Raw genomic sequence first — 26,788 nt, forward strand, 5'->3', positions numbered from 1 at the left:
TTACTTTTGTTAAGAGATAATAAATGTCAGGATTTTTAAGACTGCAAAAAAAAAAAAAATGCAAACCAGGTACTATAAGGTACAATATTTTCCCAGCACACAAACAATTCTGAAAACAAAAATTACAAAATTATCTATGGCAATTATGGAGATCTGATTTTAAATAGAAATTTTTAAAATTTTTAACTGTTAAAACTGCATCATTGTTTTATCCAAGTTAATTTTCTCTGACAACTGTACCAACCAGAACTTTCAGGAAAACACTTACCCTGCAAGATTCATCAAATTAACAGACATCCAGAAATACAACATTCTCAAATACAAGTACTTCATATCAATGGAAGGAAAAGAGCACTTTTTAAACCTTAAAAAGGCCAGGTTCTATTTAAATACTCAATATAGAAATATTGCATTAGTGGCCTACTGGTAATAGAAAATAGGTAAACTTTGGAAAAGAGACAATTTTTGAAGCTTGTTTTATTTATATCAAAAGTTATCATGAGCTTGTTCACATTTAACACAAGAAGTCAGCTTCCAATAAAGACTTTATAAAAAGATACTCCCCATTTTTAATTACTTAAACATTTAGGGTTCAGGAAATGGGCTAGGTTTCTTACACATTTTAAAAATCATCTCTGCTTCTTTCTTACACCAGATTTCAATCTATCATATTGAGATATTTGAAATGCCAAAAGCCTTGTCTGGATTTAGTAATAAATTAGACAGCTGAATGGATGTAGCACATCTAAAAAGTAGTAAGATTAATTTTTTGAAGTAACAAAACTTACATTTACAAACAAACAGTTACTTTAACAGACTCTAACCTTATTTCCAATATGCCACTGTGGAGATTTTGGAAAGACAGTTTCCACTTTAGAGCAGTTTAATGTATCCCAGGAGAAAGGCAGACTTACTGTTTTATAACTAACATTTTTTCCCCTCAAACCATATTATCCAATCCAATCGCCCAGTTGAATTTTGACAATGTCTACCAGACAAATACAACCTCAAAAGGTCAAGACATGTCCTGTCACGTACTCAGAAACAAAGCAGAATCTGAAGGCACCACAAGACAATTACATTGAGGGAAAACACTACGTATATACTCTCTGCTCTTTCTGCTTAAAAAAATACAGAGATGTTTTAAGATGTTATTTTATTATCAGGATAACTAATTAAAATATATTCCTCAAGTGTTTTGTTTTTCCAATAGGAAAATATTTGTACATGCTAATCTTAGGATAGCCCTATAAACAGAACTATAAACCTGCTTAAATTCACCTCTGTTCCATGACACAAACCAACATCAATAGAGCGTATATTTCAGACACACAAATCACAATTTTTACGTGAGAAAAGAAAGAAGACTGATAATTAACATGTGCCTAAAATGAATGTTTCCCACTGTTTTTTAAAAACATATAAAACCCAGTATTCCTAATTCAAAAAAATATATCAAAGAATTATAAAAGGTAAACTTACAATGTACTAAATTTAATGTAGAGTTTATTCAAATTATAAACTCCATATTCCTCAATCCTTAATAAGATCACAAAAAAGTTTTTTATTATTATTTTTTAATTAGGTAAGCTCAACGCCCAACATGGGGCTTGAACTCACAACCCCAAGATCAAGATCAAGAGTCAGATGCTCTACCGGCTGAGCCAGTCAAACACCCCTAAAGTTTTGATTTAATAAGAATCATAGAAAAATCTTTGGGGAAATTATCTGTATAATCAGTGTTAGTCAAGGCTAATCCTGGTACCTGATTATGAACAAGCAGGTCCTGGTAAGAAATGAGAAAGTAGGATCCAAGTAGAAAATAATCCATAATTTTGGCTGAACCAAATTCCATTTAATTTCTACCAAAACAGATAACCCACTGTGTCTTTCTTAAGTCATCTGAATAATCACACTATGTTTTTTTAGAAGAAAAGAACAAATAGATCCAGTAGAACAATTTCCACCTAAGATACTTAGCTTGTATTTCTACCTAAGATTTTTTACTTTGAATCTTTCCTTTGCTATGAAATGAAGCTAAGGAAAATACATTGAACATGGATGTAATTATGAGACAAGCTAAAATAGAATACTAAAATATCTGTTTTAGATCTTGTTCAAAATAATTGTCTTGTTAAAAGAAATCCTTCATATCTAACAAAAATACTAGTAATGACTTATTTCCAAAGTCAAAAGTATTTTAGGTGGTCCCTGTAACAGACTCTGAGACAAGGATTCTAAGACAAGAAGCTCATTTGGGAGGTAATCCCAGGGAACACTGATAAAGGAATGGAAGTGAGACAGCAAAGAGGAGGAAGGAAATAAAGAATACATATTTAACAGTTTCCTGCTGTGGGCAATCAAGTCCTGTCCCACTAGAAACTCGGAGACAATGTGAAATATGCCTCAGAGTATCACCAGAAGGGCAAGGAAACTAGAATAATTATCCTCCAACTCCGATCCATCACTGGCTGAGGGCTGCTCCCCGCGCATTATCTTCCTAGCACTTCCAGTCTGCCCTATGTGTAGGTGAGAAAATCCACGGCAGAATCACAGGTGCTTTCAGGACACTTTATGTATGGACTGGAAGGGTGAGAGCCAAGCGCCTGCTGCAAAGACTCACTATCGGTGACTCACATACCAAATAACTTAAATTTCATTTTTGTCAGTGTCCCATTACAAAGCAGCAGTGCATTTTAATGATATAAGCAACAGAATAGAATTTTTAGGCCTTCCAAGAAAAGAAAATAGACGTCTTCAGAATTATTAAAGGTATGGTGTACTTTAATCCATCAAAAGAAGTCTATTTTGACCTAAATTAATCGAAGTAGACATGTACATGAATGATTCCCATTTTTATTGAAGTTGCAAAATTCCATCACTATATGAATTCAACATACCTCAAACAGGCAGCACCAAAAAGAGAACACAGAGTAATAATATGGTACAGGATCTGTAATAGACTGAAAATTAGAGGAGCTGAATTCTTGTCCTCGCTCTGATACTAACTAGCCATGCAAACTTGTGTAAGTCCTATTATTTGTATGGGCCTGCCTCAGGTCCTCTATCAATAAAAATCAGGCCTACTTATTGTTGAGATTAAGAGGAAAGAAAAAGTTGTGAAACATTTTAAAAATTAAAAGTACAATATATTAAATAAGGTATCTTATTATTGTCGTGAAAAATCAAAGGTAGAAAGGAGTTATATTATTCAATTCTAACTCACATTAATAAAGAAATAAACTCTGCTCTAGGAAAGAGCAGGGACTTGTTCTAGGAAATCAGTGGCAACTCACCAGCAAATCTGAAAATGAATTCCCGTGAAAAAGAGTCCATAGTATCTTTCTACCTGAGGGTTAGCTGAACATGTCCCTGGGCTAGCAGCTAAAGCGGATTTTAATTAACTGTTTTTAAAACTCCATACCACTTGTAATGTCAGTAAACACCAAAAGATGTTGCAAAATATGAAGCTCAGAACCATGCGCCAGTGGTTTTAAATTTACCAGATCACTTACGCTACCATTCATTTCATTTGGCACCACAAAGAGCCTAGAATATTAACTTCTACCACTTTTAAAATCAGTAAGGAAGCTGGTTTCCACAATTAAAAAGTGAAAATGGAAAAAGCCAATTAAAAAAGTGTTTCCAATTAAAAGGTTTATGCTTTCCTGTCCTTCAGAAAACACTTCGTATGAAGATTGCCTTTTGTTCTCCTTGCTTTAAAATTCATCAAAATTGAACAAATACAGCTGAATGTCTATTATGTTAGATTCGAATGGATAAATTTTAAATGGAAAGAAAACTTCTTAGAAAAAAATTTCCATTTTAGAATTGTTAAGCTAAAAATACTTTTATTAAATCTAGTTCAACAGTCTAAGCACTTAATTTAAAAATTCACCAAACTGTCATTCGTATGTCATTTGTATATTATTCTAGGTTTTTTCAGTTTTCATCACGTTTTAGTACTTTTTACTTAAATGTATATAACATCACATTCAGTAAATAATTCAGAGAATATTGTGGTCAGAAAAATTAAAATATTTTCCAAAGGTCACACTGGCAGATTTAAGGACCAGAACTCAGGTCTTGCTCATAGCAGAATACACCTGGCCTTCAATAGCTTAATGATAGTATTTATATGCTCTTTGGTTTCATTATTAGGACGACAGGAAAGAAACAGGACTACAGCTAGTGAAGTTACAACCTCACTATACAGTATGAAATAGGCATTTGAACATAACTTACAATTTATAATGGAAAACCAACTGTATTATATTATGGCTTTCAAAATCAGAAGAACTGGCTTTTAAAGTTTTTTTCTATTATTTTATAGTGTGAAGGCCAAAACCTTATATTAGAATTAAACACACACACATACACAATTAATGTGATACATCTTGGGCACAAACCACTCCGAAATCCCCAGAGAACCTTTAAATAAATGACAAATCTAAAACCCTAAAATTATTCACATAGTACCCCAACAAACAGCATGTATCAATAAACTCATGACAGGCAAACAAATCCCATCCACAACAGCGACTTTGAAAAGGCAGAAATGCTAGTTACTGGCATCACCTGAGGGTACTGTTACCAAATGATTAGCACAGTCAGTGATCACAGTGTGACACTCCACTCGGTTGTATTTACAGGGTAAAAGAGAAAGAAGGCAGAGAGAATTTATCTGCCAGCTCCTCCTGGTTCCCTTCCTAATATTCAGGTATAAAAAGAGCAAGCTCCTTTAATACCCTTTTTTGCTACGGATACGGCTCTGTTTTAACGTTCAAGAAACACATGCTTAAGAAAGGAAGTCACTGACTTGAAGACCAACTGAAATTTATTTTAGTAAATAGAAACTTCTAGCTTGTATTTAAATGTTTTAACTAAAACAAAAGTATACTATTATTCTAAGGGTCCAGTGTTCCACCACTAACAAGTAACAATCATCAATTTATAATCAATGTTGTAAGTTAGTGTTAAATGATCAAAATCAATTTTTATTTAAAAATTACTGCCCTTAATAGTTTCATACACATGAAATAAGTTCCATTTTATTTGTACTAATTCCATTAGCTTTTTTCAGCTTGGTGTTCCATAATTTTAGATCTATACCAATAATATACCCAGGTGATACTGATGCTGACAGCACAGGACACTACTTTGAGAACCACTGGTCCAGCTTTTGAGTACTTCTAATGTTTTTTGAGGACAGAGCTCATTTGCATTTAGAAATTCTCATATAGAACATTAAATGTGGAACCAGAAACTTCCATTTCTTAATTTTTCCATCTAGGAAAACACAGAAAAATTCTATTTCTTCCTATACATGGTAGTCACTCAAATATTTGGGGAAAAAAAAAAACCAAAAAACTCCCTCTCTGTAAACTTATCTTTTCCAAAATGAATATTATCAATTTCTTTGATTGCATCCCACTCTCCACAGCACTCAGGCCTTTCATCATTCTAGATGCCTCCCTATGAACACTATAGTTCATAATGTCCCGCTTAATATGTGGCACTTAACAATTTAACACAATTATATTAAAGTTTTAGACGGAATGTCAGAGTGCATGCCTGCTACTCAGTATTAGTTCCATAACCACATTAGGTCTTTCAGCAACCATACCATAGCGCTTCCCAACTGCCAGTCTATGGACTAATACCACTCTTTGATGAAGTTTTCATTGATCCAGAGTAAATGAAAATAGAAGAGTATAGTAATTTTTCCATCAACTTGAAGTTGTTCAAGTTAAATAATTCTTTTTTATTCTGAGTTTATGTCCTTCCTAAATATTGAGCGTTGGGGTTAGGGGGCTAAATATTAAGGGACAATGATGGAAGATGGTAGTTATTTTTCCAAAGTCTTTACATGGAAAAAGAGAGTCTCACATTTCACAGTCTCTCTTAAATTACTGGTCTATGTCCCAGAATACTCAAGTACAAAGGTTCATCTCATCCATCCTCTAGTACCGTCTAGGTAGCCAAGTGCTTAGAATAATTCCTATAATTTGCAACAACTAATCACAACCTCATCAACTCTTCTGATTAATTTACAGCAGCAAAGCAAACCTCCCAGTGGGCTTCAGCAAATAAAAGGGCTTCAAAGTGCTTTAACACTAGTTCCTAAGACTTCCTCGTTTTCTTTACCCACTTCCCACTTCCCTTTATAATTCTAAATAACACTCAAACCCAGTCAAGTACACTACATCAAAATAAGAGAGGCTTAGGAAGGTAGAAACTTACAATCATTTTTTGCAGTCTAAATAGCTAGCCAATAATTTGAACTATAAGTAAACTAGACCATCTAGGACAGGGGACAGCAAACTCTGGCCCAAGGACCAAATCCAGCTGTCTTTCTGTATAAACAGAGTTTGACTGAAACAGAGCCACACCGACTCATGGACACATTGCCCATGCCTGCTTTTGTGCTACAACAGCAAAGATGAATAGTTGGGACAGAGACCATACGGCCTGCAAAACCCAAAATATTTAGTATCTGGTCTTTCACACAAAACATTTGCCAACCTCTTATCTAGAGCAATGAACTATTTACTACCAAAGAAAACTTTGTGACCTGCAACAATAATCAGTGACTAACTCAGGACATACCATCCATACTGGAGTGTCTAAATATGAACACTGGAATATCCGAATAGTCCTTTATCCTACTCTGTATGAAGATTTGTTGCCCACCCAAGACAAAGTATTCACTTACCTGCTCACTGAGCTAATCTTTAACATACATTTCTCAAGGACTCACTAGCAGAATAGTGAAGAATCCATGAATATACTGCCTGTGCAATCTACGGTTAAAAAAAAGTTGCTGCAAGTAACTCAAATGCATGTAATAAAGAAGAAACTGTACAGAACCACATAATAATTTCCTTTACATTTTAGATTTCAAATACAAAACACTTCTAAGGCACTTAAAGTAGAAAAGCTTAAGTTCAACAATTTAGGTAATATTAACTGCATTAAATAATGCAAATTAATTTCCCTTTTGTGTTAAAAAAAGATTTTCGTTTTTATGTATGTAGAGTTGAAATCAAGATAAAACTTCTAATTTAATCATGTAGCTTTTTAACATTCTAGAATGTGCTTAAAAGATCATTTCCACATTTTACAGATGAGAATGTCTCGATAAAACATGAAATATTTATGTAAGAGAACTAATTAGTGGCACAGACAGAACTATAACTCAGTACTCAACTATCAGTTTGGAACTCTTTCTACTCCATGATTGAGTATGAAAGATATGCTCATATTCTAGGAAAGGGTGGAGTGATGTTGAAATATTCTAGACTTTTAAATGTACAATAAACATATTCACAGGGGTATAGTCCACTCAACCCAAGCAACCCTCTTGTGTTTTTTATTAATCAATCAACTATAAAATCACAGAAGGAAAAAACCTGATTCATGGTAAAGCCACTCTTATCAGAATGATTAAAAAGAACAACCAATTATATGCTTAACAAATTGTCAAAAATTAAAATAAATAATAATCAGTAGTGGAGAAGGGGCAGTATGATGGGTACTCACGTATTGCTAATTTGGTACAAACCTTCTGAAGGGTAATTTGGCCATATTTGAAAATGCCTAAAAAGTTCTCATCATCTAAAGCAATTATCCCACTCCCAGGAATATACCCTAAAGAATTAGTCTATTATAGAGTTCGAATTTTACAATTTCACAAAGATGTCCATCCCACTATTATTTATAATTGTGAAATATTAGAAACAATCTAATATCCAAAGGAAGAACTGGTTCCATCATGGTGTATATATTCATACAATAAAATATCAGGCAGCCATTTTTTAAAAATTACATTTTCAAAGACATGGGGAAGTACTTAGGAAGTTATAAAAAGTAGGGTATACAACTATATAGTCAGTATAATCTCAATTTGTTATTATGCACACACACAAACACATATACACACTCATACATATAAATAGCATAGACAAAGACTGAGAGGAAATACAAAAAATATTAACAGTGTTATCTCTGGATAGTGAAATTGCAGATAAGTTTTTTCTCTTCTTTATCCTTTTCAGTATTTTCTAAATTTTCTATAATAATCATGTATCAGTTTTATACTCAGAAAATAATAAAAATTCACTCTGTAGTCAATTTTGAAATTTTTATAGTCTACATAATAAATAAGGAATAAATATTTATAGTACTCAAAAGTATACCTAAGTGATGGGAAATAAATCATTAATATGTAAGAGTATAATTTCCACACATGTATAGGTGGATAATTTTGAATCCAAAAGATAACATTATTTTTTCTCAATTCTTGAGTATAGAAAGCTGATATTTAGTAAATAAGAAACGCAAATCTTTAAATAAAATTGGTGCAAGGCATCTAAAAATTGTGCTATTCCGGCATAACACTGAAGATACAAATGTTCTCCAATGTAATGTAGATACCCAGTGTTAGATTGAAATAGGTAAATCTAGTTACATGCATGGTGGCCAATAATTAACTAATCAAATTATTTATATATATATTTCCCCTCCTCCAAGTGACTAGAAATGGTCTATGCTAAAAAAAGAAATACAACACCATACCATTATTTTAGTTGGAAGAGCCGCACCAAAAATCATGACAAAAAATTTGTAGAACTATAAGAAAATCCAGTGGTTTTTTGTTTTTGTTACTGTTAATGATTTCTTGCTAAAAATTCAAGTAAGAGAGTCAAATTGCTTAAAGCACTAAGAAAGCATAGCAGTAGTGTATGGTCTGCAATGATTTGAAAATCACTAAGAACACTCTTCAACGTTTCCTCATTTGCAGACTACTGCCTATCAAACACGATCTTTGAAGGAAAGGACTACATCTGTTCTTTTACCAATCTTGAATTTATATTCTATTATAATATAGTAATGACACAAAGTGATGTCACACACAAAAAGGCAAACTGTATGTAATTTTAAAAGCTAACTTTAAAATATGATTCTAATATCTGTGATAAAAAATCACATAAATATGTAAAATATAAAATACATCCTAACATATTTTTTACATGAGCTGAAGTTTACCACTTTTAACATAAAAATTCTGAGATGGAATTAATAAAAAAAAAAATTTTCATATGTACCACAGAGCAATAAGTTTAAATCAGACTATTTTGAGTTGTGTAGCCCTTTATTAGCAACTAAAATAGAAGGTATCTGTTGTACAACACGGGTAGTAATTGACTATAACTGGAGATTTATTATATTCTAATACAGATCATTTATAAATGCAATTTCTTTATTAAAAAGCTTCCACCCTTTTTTTGTTTGTTTGTGTACAATTTGCAAAACTATTCTGAAAGCGGAATATATGTGCACAAGTCTGCAAAGAGTGCAAATTTAGGATATGGTAAATGCTTTACAAGTTACTTTCAAAACACTGTCTGCCACAATTGGGCCTTTACATTGCCATCTTTTTTGATCAAAATATTTTGATGCCAGCCTTCCTTCCACTGCCCAAAACTATAAAGCATTTTTTAATGAGTTGAAATTAAGGAAGGACTACACCTACTAGAAAAGAAGAGAAGAAAGTTCTATTAGTTTGAGGTTTCAGAATCCCCCCAAACCAGGACCAGTATCTTGGTAAGGGCTAGGCTGGGACCCCAGACAGAGAATGAGTATGTGCAGGTGGCATCCCTGAGGATTCAGAGCTTCAGTGGACCGTGAGTGCTCCCGCTGCATAACTCACTGAACTGTCTTGCCAGTTTCTACACTGGCTTGACTGGGCATAATTCAAAAAGGAAAAGCTCATATTCATTCCATTCTTCTGGAGCTCTGTGATAGCCTAGGGGAAAAAAAAAATTGGTTACAACAGACCTCATAAAAAGTGAACACGCTTTGTGTTGGTGGCTTAACTTTGTCCACCTCACAGCTGAAGCCTAGATTTTTTACTCTTCTCTTGATTTGTTTCTTGAACTTCTTATTGCATCATATTAAACGGGAAAAAGATAATTCCTTACTTCATTCTCTCAAAGAATGTCCCCTAATCTAACTTCTTGATAAATATCAGTCATCTCCCACCACACCCTTCTTTTTTTTTTTTATTGAGAGAGATAGTGATAGAGAGCATGAGAGGGGGAGAGTCAGAGGGAGAAGCAGACTCCCCGCCGAGCAGGGAGCCCGATGCGGGACTCGATCCAGGGACTCCAGGATCATGACCTGAGCCGAAGGCAGTCGCTTAAACAACTGAGCCACCCAGGCGCCCCCACCACACCCTTCTTATATTTAATAAAGCCACCGCAAGAAACATATACTTTTCTCTCTTTTCATTAAACCAAATCCTAGCCCTTCTGTCATGAAATCCTGGTCTCTTCTTTGTCTAACTTTGACTAAATTTGAAATATATATAAATTAATTTCCAGATCTAAGAGGTAAACCACAGTTTTTATTTTAATTGTGGATTGGTTCACCATTTATTTTATTAAAATTTTATTTGATCCAATTCAGACTTTAGGAAATTAGTATAGCTTACCTAGTTTAAATTTCAAGAATTAGTTTAAGCCCTTAACAGGCTTTTCTTCCAGTCAATACTGCTTAAAACCATTCCTAAAAATCCACAATGTACTATCTTTCAAATTACACTAAACTAACACTGTAGGGTAGGTTCCTGCCCTGAACTCTTCTAGACTAACATTACCTTCTCCATTATTTCTCTGCCTCTCCAAACAATGAACACATTATTGCTCCCTCCTCCCATTCCTGAGTATACATACACTTCTTCTTTATGAAAAAGTCTCACAGTTTCTTTCTGGAAAGCCACATTGTTTTATTTATTAGAGGAAAAATTAATATTATTATCTCTTTCAAAAATCCAGCTACCCAAAACTTCTGCCTCTTACTATTATTTACATGAAATATTGTTTTTGTTGTAAAGAGAAAAACATATACATGCCATCTGTCTCATGTTACTAAATTATGAATATCTGAAGTTTAAGAACAGAATCTTCCATTTATTTTTTATAGAGTCTAGAACATTAAATAAAACCAAAAAATCAATAAGGCTACTTATTACCAAGGGTTACTTTGATTTATATTTGTAAAGAACATATCGGAACTGGTTGCGAGTCAAGAGAAAAACTAGGTTTCTATTCTAAATATTTTTTTCTGTATTTAAAAGAAAGTATTGGCCTGTCTTCCAGTAACAACTTTATTCATGTTAGCAAAATAATGGAAAGCCAAATTATCTTAAAGGTACTAGAAAGAAAATTTACCTAAAACCAATGCTCATTAATAAGGTATCACAGATGATGACAATTAAGATATTTTGAAACATCACAGGATCAAATGTTAAAAACCCAGCTTCCTAAGGATACTCACATTTAATAACACCCCAATGGGATGTCTTCCACATATAGTATTATGGTATTTCTTCAAGTAATTGCTAAAAGATACAGGGTCTAGTTGTTCTATAATACTCATACCCTAAAAAAAGAAGAGAAAAAGAAAATGAAAGAAAAAGAAAAAGGTACACAATTTATTATTTCCTAATTACATTTTAAAACCGTTACTTAAACATCATAATTTTTCAATTAAGGAGAAGTAAAGAGAATAAATTAAATAATCCTTGGGAAATATCAAACTCATTCATCAAAGGTAATCTCATTACAGTCAACTCTCAACAATATGTACACTTCATTAACAGAAAACTTTCAGTCCTGTTTAGTTCTTTCTGACCTCCTGCTATTTTTCCACACCACCATCACCAGTTACCACTTAGCTCACAACCCTTAAACATTTCACAATTTTACCTTTTTCTTATATAAATGTATTTACAAAAGTAAATCCATTGTAAAAATTAAATTTGCTATATGGCTGTTTTTTTCTCATAACCATCATATTCCTCCTACCATTGGCATAAATAATTAAGAGTTTACTGTAATTTAGCCAATTTCATAACATACACTTAAATATCAACAATGTGCAAGGCATTTGAATTACCAGTATGTGATAAAAAGAAGATACCACTAAGAAAAAGGTTAACATTTTTAATTAACTTAAAGCTCATAAAAGATAAATGCTCAAGCAAAATAGGCCTTTTATGAACTTTTTAAAGAAAGTATTGGCCTGTCTTCCACTGACAAATAACTTTATTCATGTAAGCAAAATAATGGAACGCCAAATTATCTTAAAGGCTTTTTATCTCTTGGGGTGCTTGGGTGGCTGAGTCAGCTGAGCATCCAACTCTTGGTTTTGGCTCAGGTCATGATCTCAGAGTCCTGGAATTGAGCCTGGCTGAGGGTTCTGAACTCAGCAGGAAGTCTGCTTGAGATCCTCTCCCTCTGTCCCTCCCCACCTCCCTCCCCATACCGCTCATTCTCTCTCTCAAATAAATAAATCTTAGGGCGCCTGGGTGGCTCAGATGGTTAAGCGTCTGCCTTCGGCTCAGGTCATGATCCCAGGGTCCTGGGATCGAGTCCCGCATCGGGCTCCCTGCTCACCGGGGAGCCTGCTTCTCCCTCTGCCTCTCTCTCTGTGTCTCTCATGAATAAATAAAAATAAAATCTTAAAAAAAAAAAAAATGTTCAAATAAATAAATCTTAAAAAAAAAAAAAAGCTTTTTATCTCTTTATACTTCCAACTAGAATGCTTTATTTCTAAGATTTTAATCCAGGATCAAAAAATTTTAAGACTACTATTAAAACAACCACTCTGATTTGGACATTTATTCACACTAAATTCCATACCCTGCAAATGCATTCAAATAATGTGTTCATAATACAAGAATATAGAGCAACTTTAATCAAGCAAATAAATGAATGATTCTCACTCATTCATTCACCAATTACCTTACCTTGTTTTCCTATTCGGGTAAAATATTTTACATTTGTGTTCAACAAATTGGTTTAACATACTCTGAGAGAAATGTAAATGGTGGTTTAACTAGGGAATCAACTGATCTATTTTGTGTGGTTTTTAAATTATATTTCAACATGTTTTAAAACAACTGCAGTGGAAAAGCACCTAGAGTAATCAGATGAACGCTCATCTGAAAAATGATAGTAATCAGTAGGTGACATAAAAATACCACAGTGGCAGCATCAAAATTTAATTTTATAAAGAACCTGTTTTCAGAGCATTCAAGTCGTTCATAAACATCATCACACTTTCCTGCAAATACATCTGAAAGATAGGTATGTGCATGTAATCAACTTCCAATTGACTGCACATCAATTAGCCACTCTCAGACTTGTCCACAACCAGTGTTTAATGCTAAGCTGTTTTCCCCTGCAAACTAGGAGGCTTCCAGGTCAACAGTCTCCAGTGACATTTGGTGCAAATTCAGAGAAATATGAATAAACTTAAAAATTCAACCTAAGATAAACAATTAGTATCATAATTCTGGTTCAAAGAATATCACACAATATATTTCTAAACCAAGTAGTAATGCAGAGATTACAAATCTCTTCCACACACACGGATAGTCAAGAAATAACTCCCTAAAGATGAAGGAACTGAGGCATAAATAAGGTTAAAAGCTTGCCTCTAAATTTCTAATCTGAGGCTCTTTCTCACTCACTAGTCTGCTTCATGAAGCATAAGAGACATACTAACAATTCTTTAAACTCTCACAGCTATAATTGGTACACATATTTTAAGAGAACTTTCAATGTTCCTGGATAAAGTCTAGGACAGCTTACCTTAAATAGAACTCTACTCATTAATACATTATGTGACACTGAGGTTCTGATGTACGTGTTAATGTTAAAATCTTAAAGTACATTTTGAACAAACTTACCACATTCATATACGGACATGAAAAATTCAAAGACAGGAAAACTAATGATCAAATTTGTTGAAAACAAAGAATTCAAGAAATTTCATATAGAAAGATATAAAATAAAGCTATGAATGTAGAGAAGACACTACTAAATAAAGTGTTTGAAATTAAGATATAATGTTTAAATTACAAGAGGGAAAAGAAAAAACTGAGATGATGGAAGTGAAGGGGTTAAATTTAAATATTTAATTCCCTAAAGTGTGTTATGTACCTACTAGGGCAAGAATCAATTCCATCACAATCAATTCTCTGACAAAGATAGTGAACGAGTATGCATTTTTATAAAGAAGGGATATAGAGAAAAAATAAGGCTTTTCTCATGAGTGAAATTCTCCAATTGGAAAATTCATAGAGTATGCAAACAACAGCAATGATGACTGAGAAAGAGGGCATCTATTAAGTAATATAGAACACTGGCAAATATACTCTTGTATATATTTATATTTTGATGTTAACAATTTTTAAATTATAGTTACCAAAATTCCAAGAAGACTGAAAATGCTAATTTGATACTACTGCCAACTGCCAAAATTCCAAGAAGATGAAGCAACAAAGTGCTTCTCCAATATGCTTAGTTAACTCTTCTATTACTTAAAATATTGAAGATATGATCAGTGAATCTAAAGTCCAGGCGACGAAAATCTTACCTAGGGCCTAGCATATTGAGAATCTGTTCACATGACTTAAATCCAATATGAAGCAGTGAAGATCTAAGATACAAAGCAGATATCATACACACCAAAAGCTGATATCCATCATGATTTGGATTTCTGGGAAATTTAGGGGCTTCGGCAAGAAATCCTCAGATTGAAAGCTAACTCCCTACCTTGAGGGGTAACAAAGGCAGAGGGAATCTATCATTATGCTGACTCTCCAAGTAATGAGTGAAAGCTTGTAATGTTAAATCCCAAGTGGCAATCCTAAACTGAACAGACAGTTTTAACTGACAGAGCTGCAAATTCAGGGTTCTGATAAAACAACAAAGATCCTCCCTTTTAAAAAAAGTTTACATATAGGGGCACCTGGATGGCTCAGTTGGTGAAGCGTCTGCCTTCGGCTCAGGTCATGATCTCAGGGTCCTGAGATTGAGCCTGGCATGGGGCTCTCCTTCACTCAGTGGGAGTCTGTTTCTCCCTCTCACTCTCCCTCTATGCTCTCACTCTCTCAAATAAATAAATAAAATCTTAAAAAAAAATAATAAAGTTTATACATAATAAAATATTTAATTTAAATTTAACTTAATTTTAAATACTATCACCAGAAGCAATCTGCCTCTAAAGTAACAAACACAAAAAAGAAACAAAACTATTTGAGAGGACTTTAAGATAGAACTAGAACCATAGGTCTTTTTATTATAAACACTTAATTAATCACCGTATTATCAAGTCAGTAGGCCTCATTTTCTAAAGTAAGGATATATATTTATGTTGGAGAGATGGGTGTACATTTAGGTAGGCAAGTTGGGAAAAGGAAATATTCTGCTTTCTGTAAGAGGCATCAAAATAAAATATTACAGTGAAAGAAATTTTATGGGGAAAAAAAAATCACCCTAAAGACAGCAGTGCTAAGAAGCAATATACTAATAAGTAGGTATCTTAAAATTGATATTATAAAACCTTATACCAAAGACTACTAAAGAAACTATTGGCCTGAGTTCGAGAAAGAAGTATGAGTAGACAAATCTGAACAATTTCACTTTCAAAAGAGTTGAAAGAAAGAAAAGTAGCTGAAGTTCAAATTAAATGAAGTGACTACTAATAAATTTGGAAGGAAAATACATCATAAGGATGACTACAATGAGATTTTCAGATTCTCTTTGCCAAATCATAAACAATTTGGCAATGTCCATAATGAAACATTGGTCTATATCAAAAGCAGCACAGAAAAAAAAAACATGATTATGATATATATAAAATATATATGTATGTACTTATGTACGAGTAATGTTTCCAGTATGTAATATCAAAAGTTCACAAAAATGAATCTCTTGAAATATGTTCTATTTTGTAATTACTGAAATTACAAAGTTCTAATTACCAAAAGCATGATCAGCAGCCAATACTATTGTAACACTTTTAGAATCTCCTGTAACTAGTTACTTTTTTCCCACTTAAAACATTTGGAAGATCCAGTTTATTTTCCTATATATTTTTTCTTTACATATTTTTTTCACATAATTCAATTCCAAGATATTCAAATGCTAGAGATATAATTATTTTGCAATAAGAGGAACAGCTATTTTTATTTTGCTTTTGGAACACAGAAACACTTTTACTTATTTTAGTAACTATATTTAATAAGACTTTTCTGATAACAAAAAAAGAGCCAAAACTAATTAACACAGTAATTTTGAAAAGATTATACCTAAGATTTTATACTTAAATAATTTTTCATCCTATCAAACTTTCAAAATGTGTAACAATTACAATTCAGAACTGTTAACGTCTTTTAACACTTTATATAGAGAACTATCCAACTATATTTGCTCTGAAAATATTGCATGTAGAAACTAAGATACTGGTTCTCAAATGAATGAAATTTTTTATAACATAAAATGGCACTTTAGAAAAGGAATATACAGAGGGATATTCACCATTTGGTTATATAAATCAATTAAGAAAACACATTATATAAAGTTTAATAGTGAGTGTACATATATATAAACATACATATATATATAAACATACATACATGACTATATGTATAGACCTAACCATTCTTATTATTTTAATCCACTTTAACCTCCAGAAGTGACTTATAACCTGAATTAAGAACATGCTAATAAAAGAACAGAACACTTATGAGCCATTTAAAAATTCCATATATAAACAGAAAGGGACCATAAAAATCAGTCTCCAAGTCAAATATCATTTCAAATATTAAATTCAAACATATTAACAAGAAGCAATCACTCAATATTCAGAAATTGTATTCTGGACTAAATAAAAATTTAAAAATTATGCCCTGGTGATTTTGGACATCTAAAGTAAGGTAAATCAGATGCAGATTTAGAAATCAGTATTAAACTTACTGGTTCTGTGAACACTTTTTGAGCAAAAATTTCTAATTTCAAAGACTTAGAAGCTACCAGAAAAGGCAATAATCTTAGGAGAATTATAAGAATCATGCCAATGGGTAAATGTTACCCTTTTGCTCTGCCTCAAAGTAAGAAACCAAGGTCTGTCTGATAATATACCTCAAGAAAGATAAGTAAAGCTAGTCCTCTTAATATAAGCTATCAATATAGAATTAGAAGGCTAAAAGAATAGTTAAGTTTGGATGTTTATACATAACACATAGAATAATTAGTAAAATACTACCAAAGTGTTTAAATGTGACCACAGTTTTAAAGAGTTCCAAAGGATGCTATTATGTTCGGTGACTTCGGAGTACCAGGGAAGCTAATGTTTTAGAGAAAACATCTCTCTGTGCTAACAGCATCAATTCATGGATTTACAAATTTTTATGTGTGCAAAATTAAATGCTGCGTAATTAAAGTTGACAAATGATTTAAAGAGCTGAACAGAAAACAAGAGGAGGTAGATAGGAAATCTGTTCTACTCAAAAGATTAGGGGCCATAGCAGGACAGTTCAAATTCACCTACAAAGCAAATTTAGGAATAAAAAGATGTTGGGACTCTTTGCATACCACCAGAAGGCGATCTCCAGGGGCACTACGGGCAAGCCTATTTTGAAAAAGCCCCACGGGTGATTGAATCTCCTCTCTGCCCTGGCTCTAATTACCATCTACATGTTACTTACTGAACTCCAGACCTCTCAAACTTACTGCAGGCCTCTTCTTCAGGCTTCCAACCAATATAATTCCATAGCAAAGCCCTTCTGAAAATACTTCTGAAAGTGATCTCAAATCTACCAACTTCTTTCCATATCCACGAATGCCACCCCAGTCGAAGTTACTATCCTCTCCCCACTAAGCTACTGCCCATGTCCACTGTTACTGCTCCTGGACCTGGTGTAGAATCCATTTTCTACACAACCACCAGAGTGACCTTTAAAGTAATGTAACTAGGGGCTCCTGAGTGGTTCAGTTGGTTAAGCTCAGGTCATGATCCCAGGGTCCTCGGATCAAGCCCCACATCAGGCTTCCAGCTCAGGAGAGGAGTCCGCTTCTCCCTATCCCTCTGTCCCTCCCCCCAATCGTGCTCTCTCTCGGTCTCTCTCTCTCTCAAATAAATAAAATCTTTAAAAAAATAAAATTAAAAAATGTAACTACATCATTTCTGTGTACTTACATACATTTCTTACCCTGGAATATAAAGCCCTACATTATCCGATCCCTGGCTATTCCTCTTGCCACAGCTTGTACCACTCCTACCCTGGTCTACTGTACTCCTACAACACTGGCCTTTTTTTTTTCTTTTCTTCACACCCAGCCTCTTCCCGTCTTAAGGACTTTGCACAGGCAACTCCTTCAGTCCATAATATTCTTTCCTCTGATCTTTACTTGGTCTGCTCCTTCTTATCATCTCTACCTCGGTTTAATGTTTCTCCTCAGGGGAGTCTTTCTCCAATCAGTTAACCACCAATCACTTGAATCGTTCACTATTTCAAAACCCTTTCAATATTTTCTGTACAGTGCACATCACTTTTGGAAACTAACATATATATCCTTACTTTTTAAAAAAATGTATCTCCTCCCATCAGAATAAAAGTTGTGTGAAAGTGTGTTTGTTTACTGCCATATCTCCAATGGTGCCTAGGACTGTAAGTGCACTCAAAAGTAATTGGCAAAATGGGGTGTCTGGGTGGCTTAGTCGTTAAGCGTCTGCCTTTGGCTCAGGTCATGTGGAAGGAAACCCACGCATCGGGCTCCCTGCTCAGTGGGAAGTCTGCTTCTCCCTCTCCCACTCCCCCTGCTTGTGTTCCCTCTCTCACTGTGTCTCTCTCTGTCAAATAAATAAAATCTTTAAAAATAATAGTAATAATAATAATAATTGGCAAAATGAAAATCCAAGTGCCAACTTGACATTGGATGTCCTAAAGGCAACAGCAAATATAACATATCCCTAGTATGATTTATGATTTCCCTACCTCCTAAAACATCAGTCCTATCTTCTCGTGCTTTAAACCTAAGTGAACAGTACCAACACCCAACCAGCAGCATAAGCCAGACATTTAGGAGTTATTCTTGATACTTCCTTCCCCGGCAAGTTCAATCAATCTCCAACTCCTATCATCAGTTTATCTCTTATGTACTGAATATATCCACTCTGCCCCTCTCTTCCACCATCACCACCCCATCCACTGTCTAAATTACCATTTGTCACCTGGATTACCAAACTGGTCTACTCATTTCTCCTCTGACCTCCCTCCAACCTACCTGCTACACTGCAGCTATATGATCTATTCAAATATAATCTGATTTTATCACTTTCCTATTTAATACCCTTTAAACAGCATATTCCAGGGGTCCCTGGGTGGTTCAGTCGGTTAAGTGTCTGCCTTGGGTTCAGGTCACAATCTCAGGGTCCTGGGATCAAGCCCCATGTCGGGCTCCCTGCTCAGTGGGGAGTCTGCTTCTCCCTCTGCCTGCCACTCCCCCCTGCTTGTACATGCACGCACACACACGCTCTCTCTGACAAATAAAAAAAAATAAAATCTTTAAAATAAATAAAATAAACAGCCTGTTCTAGATTCTCTAGCTTCATTTCTCACCACTACCCCCACCCATTCATCCACTGATTCACTCAACAACTATATATATTGAGTACCTGGTGAAAGGCTGATACAAAATGGACAAAGATCCTGATTTCATGAAGCTTACAATCCATCAGGGGAGGTTATCACCAGACAAATCATCAAATAATAAGTCACAGAGTAATTAAAACTGAGAAGAAAACTTAAGTAGGGTAAGGTCATGGAACAACTGTTTCCAATAGGGGCATAATGGAAAACTGTGGGCACATTTTTGGGTTGTCCCAATAATTAGAAGATGCTAGTGGGTGGTGTCCAGAGACGCTGATTGTCCTATAATACAAGATAGTCCCACACACAAATAATTGTTCTCATCCCGTAACACTCTTGACATGTCCATATAGGTGAAAAACCTGCTTATAATTATCTAGACCCTTAACTCTATTTTATACATAAATACTAAGAAGTTTTGGATGGTTTTAATATACAGTAGATTTCCAAGGAATTGCCATATCCATATAAAGTAAGGGAAGGCTGTACTTTGTTTAGTTTACAACTTTACTAAAAATTGCTCACCATTTTGGAAAATCAAGTCACCCAGCAAAGCACCTTAGTAATATGAGTCACAAACATAAAATAACTGTTTAGGTTTGGAATGACAGCTATTATAGTAATGATACAATGTGTAATAAGCATCTATTTCATAGTGTCTTCTAATATAGCTGGTATTTGGGCACTTACATTATTAAAAATATATTAGTTTATCATAAATTACTTTCCCTTTATTCCTTTCTCATATTATAGTTGGGGTATTCACTTAATTTAATTATGTATATAGGAAGATTATATTATTTCATTCACTTGAACAATATTCACTGAGCACCTACTAATGTTCTAATCACTATTCTAAGCACTTTGGATACATCAGAGAACAAAATAAATATCCTGACTAACAAAACTATAATAAGTAGAATATTTAGTTTGTTGAAAGAAAAACTGCAGGAGGGTAAGGTAGGTTGGGAATGCTGAGAAGGTGGAGTGTATGATGCAAAATTAAACAGTATAGTCGGTGCACCTTGTTGGGAAGGTAAAGCTGAGAAAAGCCACAAAGTCAGACAGTCAAGTATAAAAAGGGCCAAAGCCCTAAGATAGGCACATCTAGATCATTCTCACAGAACAAGGAGAGCATGTGTCCTAAATATCTCTTACATCTCTGTATTGGAATAGCTTCTTTCTAAGTCTGTTCAATGACTGCACTGTAAGTTCTATTAAGTGAGAGACAATGTTTTATCTTCTTAACAGCTTCGGTATTTCACACAGTACCAGACACACAGGAGATACCCATTAACCACTTGCTACGTGAAGAAAATAAATGATGACGTAACCAGAAAAGTTTTCTGAGGCAACTGAAAACTAAGCCTCAGAAAAATAAGATCAGAACTAGAAGCCAGAAAATAATTAAATGACTGACATGACATCATAAAGCCAAAAGAAAAGTCAGTAGATTAAGTCCAAACAAAATTCTAAAGGTAAAAGTATTAGGCCATAATTGGATCTAAGTAACAAGATAAATTTGAATATGATAAAATCTAAATATAATAAAATCTCCTAGGTAACTAAATTTGCATTCATTCCATTTGGCTTTTAATAAAATATACAAGGTATAACCTACCTATAGTTTTAGATCCAAATTCCTTACTAAAATGTTTTATCTACTTTAAATATTTTTATACTAAAACATATGCATAAAGCTTTTCAAACAGTGGTAAAGTTGATTTCAAACGTATCATAGACTTTAAGTCTGACAGAGTTTAAAGACAATTTAGAGACCACCTATTCCAAGTCTCTTATCTTAGAGATGACAAATTGAAGACTAGAGAACTGAAATGATCTGTCAAAGGTCAAAGCCAGTAAGTGATATATCCGCTATATTTAATATTCTGTTTATAAGTTAAAAAAAACAACAAAATGATTTGCATGACTTTTTAACTATGAAGACAAGTACTAGGACTACCATACTACTTTAAGGAAAATGACAGCAGGATCAATGTCTATTGTTCTGGGCCAGATAAGAATACAATCATATTTTTAAATTCTCTATTTAAACAACAAAATGAAACACCATTTAAGAAAACCCAAATGGCCAAAAAATAAAATTAAATAATAAAATAAACTAAGAATTTGCTACGGTTGTTTCTGCTTAAAAGTAAGTAATGGCATTAGTATCCTGTCATCCCTAAACCTTAGACACTCCCCCAAATAGCATCTAAAATCTGTATATTATTCTTAGTCTCATTAATCAAATAAAATTAAGATAAAGGAAATTTCAACTAATAGAAAAGGGATTATTTTATAATCAATATTCATATGATTGTAAACTATATTTTGCACATTTAGTTAAATAAAGATAGGGAAAGAATTATTAGTCCACTGTATATTTCAACATATTAAGTCTTGAATCACTAATCTGAAATTAAAGAAAACACCTTAGAGCATTAAAACCCCACACCTGTAAGACTTACCATTTTATCTAGATGTTCAATGGATCTATAAATCTCCCCCTGGGATTCATCATAGTAACTGTAACGGAACCTTTGACCTTGAAACAAATATCATGTACAAAATAAAATAGGGAAAAATTAGAAGCTAAAAAGAAAGCAAGCGCTTACCAAATAATTTCAGTTCTCATGGAAGGCAAAGCACAGCTTACGCCTCTGAGAGAATCATTCCCAAGAGCCCTTGTACATAAAAATAAAAGGCATATTTGGGAAGTAATAAAGAAATGATATATCACCAGTGTTTTATGATGTTAAAAACTACTTCAAACTGTAGAACCTTAAAGTCACAAGCAATACAAAAGACTAAGGAAACAAAACAGCTTAAAAGTTAGAAGCATTGTTAAACATATTATATCAGTCTGTAATGGAAGGTAAACCCAAAGAAAATGATTCAAGGAAATCTGGTTTAAGAAACTATCTCAATGTAACAGATCAATGAAAGCTTAGCTTTTGCTATATAAATGCAAAGATTTGATCTCTATTACAGAAAAAAAAAAGTGCAGGTCAGAGATACATGTGGCTTATATGATTTTTATGACCTCAATAAAAATATTTATCTCATTTTTGCAAAACTCTCTACTTGAAAAAGATCAATACAAATGCCTTAAAACAGGAGGCACAAAAGAATAAATGTAATAGTCCTACTCTGACAATAATATCTCAGTAAGAGTACAAGCACAGAACATTCAATGTTTAGCTCTTCTCCAAGAAACACAGAGGGTAAACTGGAAGAAGCTTGAAAAGAAGACAGAAAACAAAAGGCTCAGGTAATAAATTTGGCTCCCTACTACAGTCATATAAAAACCAAAAGTTAAACGTATTCATAAATAATTGTGGTATGTTATTCCACTGACTATGTTGTATTTCAGATACATCTACACTTGTTATTTCTGTGATGCCTATGTTTCTTAGAACTCATTACTTTTATATTTAGTTATTTTTAAAGATTCACCAAAATGCATTTTAAAGGTATGTGAGTACACCAGTCATATATGCACACTCTGTGTCTTGTGCTTCATTTTTAGAGCAAAGTTCACATATACAATTATTATCCTCACACCTGAGAAGATGGGTTTCTTTGGCTGGATAATTAAGAACTTAATTAATTAAGTTCTCTGTTTATCTTACTAAAAAACATCATCTTACAAATGATAAGCGATGCAAAATAGTAAAACTCTTTTGGTGCTCTTTTTTGGAAAAAAAGACACATCACAGCTCTCAACACTTCTTTACTTGTTGATGTTGATCATCTTTGATGGTCACCTTTCTAGAATATACTGTATTTCCTTAACTTTCACATTTTAACTTTACACATACATTAATATGTACAGTTACTCATGTAACAGTTCTTACTTTCCCTCAAGAGCTTCTATTAAATCAGTATTGCGTCTTATAATTCATGATATCCTAGAATCAAGCAATAAGGTTCTGAGACAATTATCTGCTTTCTGAATATAACAACCATTTTTGTAAACATTGAGGATTACTACATGTCGCCATAACTATGAGATCCATTACAGTCCTTGCACTAAAAAAAATTCTTAAACAGTGACAATTCGTCACTCAATGATGCCCTTATATTAAATAACTCACCAGACATTTCTTTCAAAATTTAGAGTTAGGTATAAGTATAGTTTTGCTTTTCTTTACAGAATGTACACATTTACTCCTACCTAAGAGTGAGAACTATATAAATTGACCCTATTTTTCCTATTTGCCAGATGGCTATTGGAAAGCTCAAAGTCAAATCTAAAGTCTGTTGCAAAAACTTCTTGACTCAATTCATTGGTACTAAATTTCTACTTCTATTTCAAAGGTCTTTTGACAGAGTGTCCCTACATCTTTTGTGAAATGAATGAACAATTAAATGAATAATCTTAGACAAGAAACTTCTGACTCGCTGTCAACCGTGGTAAGAGTAATATCCTTGGAAGCAATCAAGATGAATATTCTTTGAATCTGAACTACTTCGGGTTTATACTAACGCATTCTCTTTTCCTTGTTTCAGGAGACAGCTGCTAGTTTTTGCTGTCAATAATCCCTGTGACTGGGACATAACTATCTCATCTGAAAACTGCTGCTCTTCAAGCACAGAGGAAAATGCATGTACTTTGTGAGAACCATTTGCTACTCGAAAGCCTTCTCTGCTTATTTCCAAGTTCAGAACTGCTGTCTCAAATGACTGAAGCTGGTCAGACCTGCCTTAATCACAAGTAAAAAGCCTAACTGTGTTTAGAAATACTGCCTTGTTCACATGGACCATTTTCACTGTAACTTTCACTTAAAAACTACCTCTGAAGTAAGAGAAAAATACATAAGATATTTTGAATACTTTAAAATACTAAATCAACATGTGATTTAAAAAGAATGACAAAATGCACAGGAAATCAATGAGTAAATGTTTAACATTTTGCTATCTACCTCTTGCTACTCCTTAGGTATTTGCATTTTGTAGCTGAAGAATCGAGAAGAAATATTTTATGGACTCTAAATAATATATCAATTAAGTAGCTAAATCCACACTATACAAAGCTACTACCCTGAAAATGTAGCTTACTTAAACAGCTCAAACTTAGAATAATTTTAAAAAATTGCACAAGCATTTAAAAATTACTTGAGGAATTCATTCTGGTCAATATACATACAAAAAGCATCTAATTCAAAGTAAATAGTTTCCATCATCCTAGCCTGTATGTGGGGGTGGGGGTGGGGAGGTGTGTGCAGATGCACACGCACACACACACACACAACTTCAGTTGAACACCTCTTGGAATTTGAATGCAAAAAATCTTTTGTATCTAATTATTAAAAAGAAGCTTATCAAGATTTTATTTAATGAGAAATAAAAGAAATGACAACACTAGCACGATACACTGTTCATAAATGCACCTTTAATCAAACATTTGTTGATTTAAAATATGTTATGATTTCGGGTAACTCATGAGCAGACATTTTGTTTTAGAATACTTCTAACATTCAGTAAAGCTTATGCATCTAAACGGAGCAAACACAGTTGCCTATGTACCTGGAGAACTGGACTTGTATACTTTTATAAGTACGAATAAAGCATATCACGTAGTAAGAGAAAATTACTTACCTGAAACTTATCCTTTCAGAAGGTACACTGGGAAAATGGATTCTCTGAGCCCCTGTTTCAACTCCAAGTATGAGCTTTCTAGCTTTAAGAGCCATTGACACTGCCCCTAGGGGCAGCACAAGCTTTGGAGCTCCCCTAGTGAGTATGTCAGTAGTTTCTTCAGGTGCCTTCCCTCAGTTCTTTTCAAATTCAAAAGATGAGAGGAAAAATAACCCAAGAAAAAAAATCCTGTAAAGCAGAAACCTTACTCTTTGAGGGAAGGAGGGTAGCTCATTTGTGAATCCATTCCAGAGCACGCTTTCTGAGAAAAAGAAATACAGGTAAGTAATTTTCCCATCTCCAAAGGTGACTGGTGATTAATGAGTGGATTCACAGAGTGTGGAGAGTAAGCTCCAGGGATGTCTGTTTAACACACAACAATCAACTAATGAGGACAAACATAACAATGAATGGTTTACAAGAACCAACACTACTTTTTAAGTACCTCAAAACAAAAAGTAAAAAAATATCAAATACCTCAACATTAAGCTAAACACTGGATTGTAGAAATAAACAATGAGCTTGGAAAGTTGATTTTAAAGCCCCCAAAAAGATCAGTGAACAAAACAGACTTTCAGACATATGTCCAGTAAAAATTGTACTGTTACACAATCACTTAATCACTTTATATGTTAAAGCATTTTCAATTGAGTTAACCCTCACAACAACCTATGAGATAGATTATTAGGTCATTTTATACTAAGCACCTAAACTGGGGACATTCGTAATTGAAATCGTGAAAAACTGCAGTCCTTTCATTCTAAAGTCTTAGTCATAATGTAAAAAAAGTATTAGTCTTCCCTCAAAAGATCAAAAATTTAAATATGTGGAATTAGTATGTATAAAATTTGAGAAGACAAATATGAAAGCTTGGATAAGATGTATTTCAGGAATTAGCTAACTTATACTTAAACCAATTGAAATTATTTAGAAAATAGTAATACCTTAGGTACCTAAGAGACTAACAACAGAAAGGAAAAAAGAACAGGCATGAATAATCACTTGTTAATATATATATTAAACTAGAAATGTGAATAAAGATAAAAATTCATAAATATTCTGGGGAATGCCACTTTTGATAGGTGACACATACTTATAAAGAAGATATTATGTAAACCTAGACAAATATAAGTTTATATGTAAAAATCCAAAACTGAAGTGAGTGTAGTAAATTTTATTCATATTTTAATAAAATAATTTATCATTAACATTTACCAAGTAAATTTACTGAAGTTAATTTGCACTTAAAACTGCCATAAAAGGAAAATTAAGTAGAATGAATCGACTTTAAAAAAATCAATTTCTGTTAGATGCAGTTTCATTTAGAAACTTCTTAGAAGTTAATTAGAAATTATGTTAATGAAAGCTGTCAATAATCTAAATGTGAAAATATAAATTTCAGGGAGATCAGGAAAGTGTAAATATTAACAGTATATATTATATATATGGAGAAGAGCAAAAACGAAAGTTAGGAAAACAGAATGAAAATTCCATGAACTAGAAAAACTAAAATAGGCCCAGTCAAAATTCTCTTATATGGAGCCATCTTATAGGACAAGAAACTTAATCAGAAAAAGTATGGAGATAACATTACCTAACCATAGTAAAAATCAAATACTAGCAGCAAATGTCCTTCAT

The 26,788-nt window shown here is 33.4% G+C and overlaps 1 protein-coding gene across 2 annotated transcripts in view; it reads right to left on the reverse strand.

The window, feature by feature from the left end:
• Nucleotides 1-9,135: 9,135 nt before the first annotated feature.
• Nucleotides 9,136-26,788, reverse strand: part of MEMO1 (mediator of cell motility 1) — a 117,817-nt gene continuing 100,164 nt past the window's right edge. For both annotated transcript variants that reach the window (XM_045884355.3, XM_064572072.1), the window contains 3 exons: nucleotides 21,979-22,055; nucleotides 11,341-11,445; nucleotides 9,136-9,808 (listed from right to left, as the gene is read on the reverse strand). In XM_045884355.3, coding sequence (XP_045740311.1) covers nucleotides 9,677-9,808; nucleotides 11,341-11,445; nucleotides 21,979-22,055 — 314 coding nt within the window. In that variant the 3' untranslated portion in view covers nucleotides 9,136-9,676. The remainder of the gene's footprint in view (nucleotides 9,809-11,340; nucleotides 11,446-21,978; nucleotides 22,056-26,788) is intronic.

The sequence above is a fragment of the Mirounga angustirostris genome, unplaced genomic scaffold (genome assembly GCF_029215605.1).
Source record: "Mirounga angustirostris isolate CCGP_5_RB_7025 unplaced genomic scaffold, mMirAng1.0.hap1 SCAF_10, whole genome shotgun sequence".
NCBI classification, from domain to species: Eukaryota; Metazoa; Chordata; class Mammalia; order Carnivora; family Phocidae; genus Mirounga; species Mirounga angustirostris.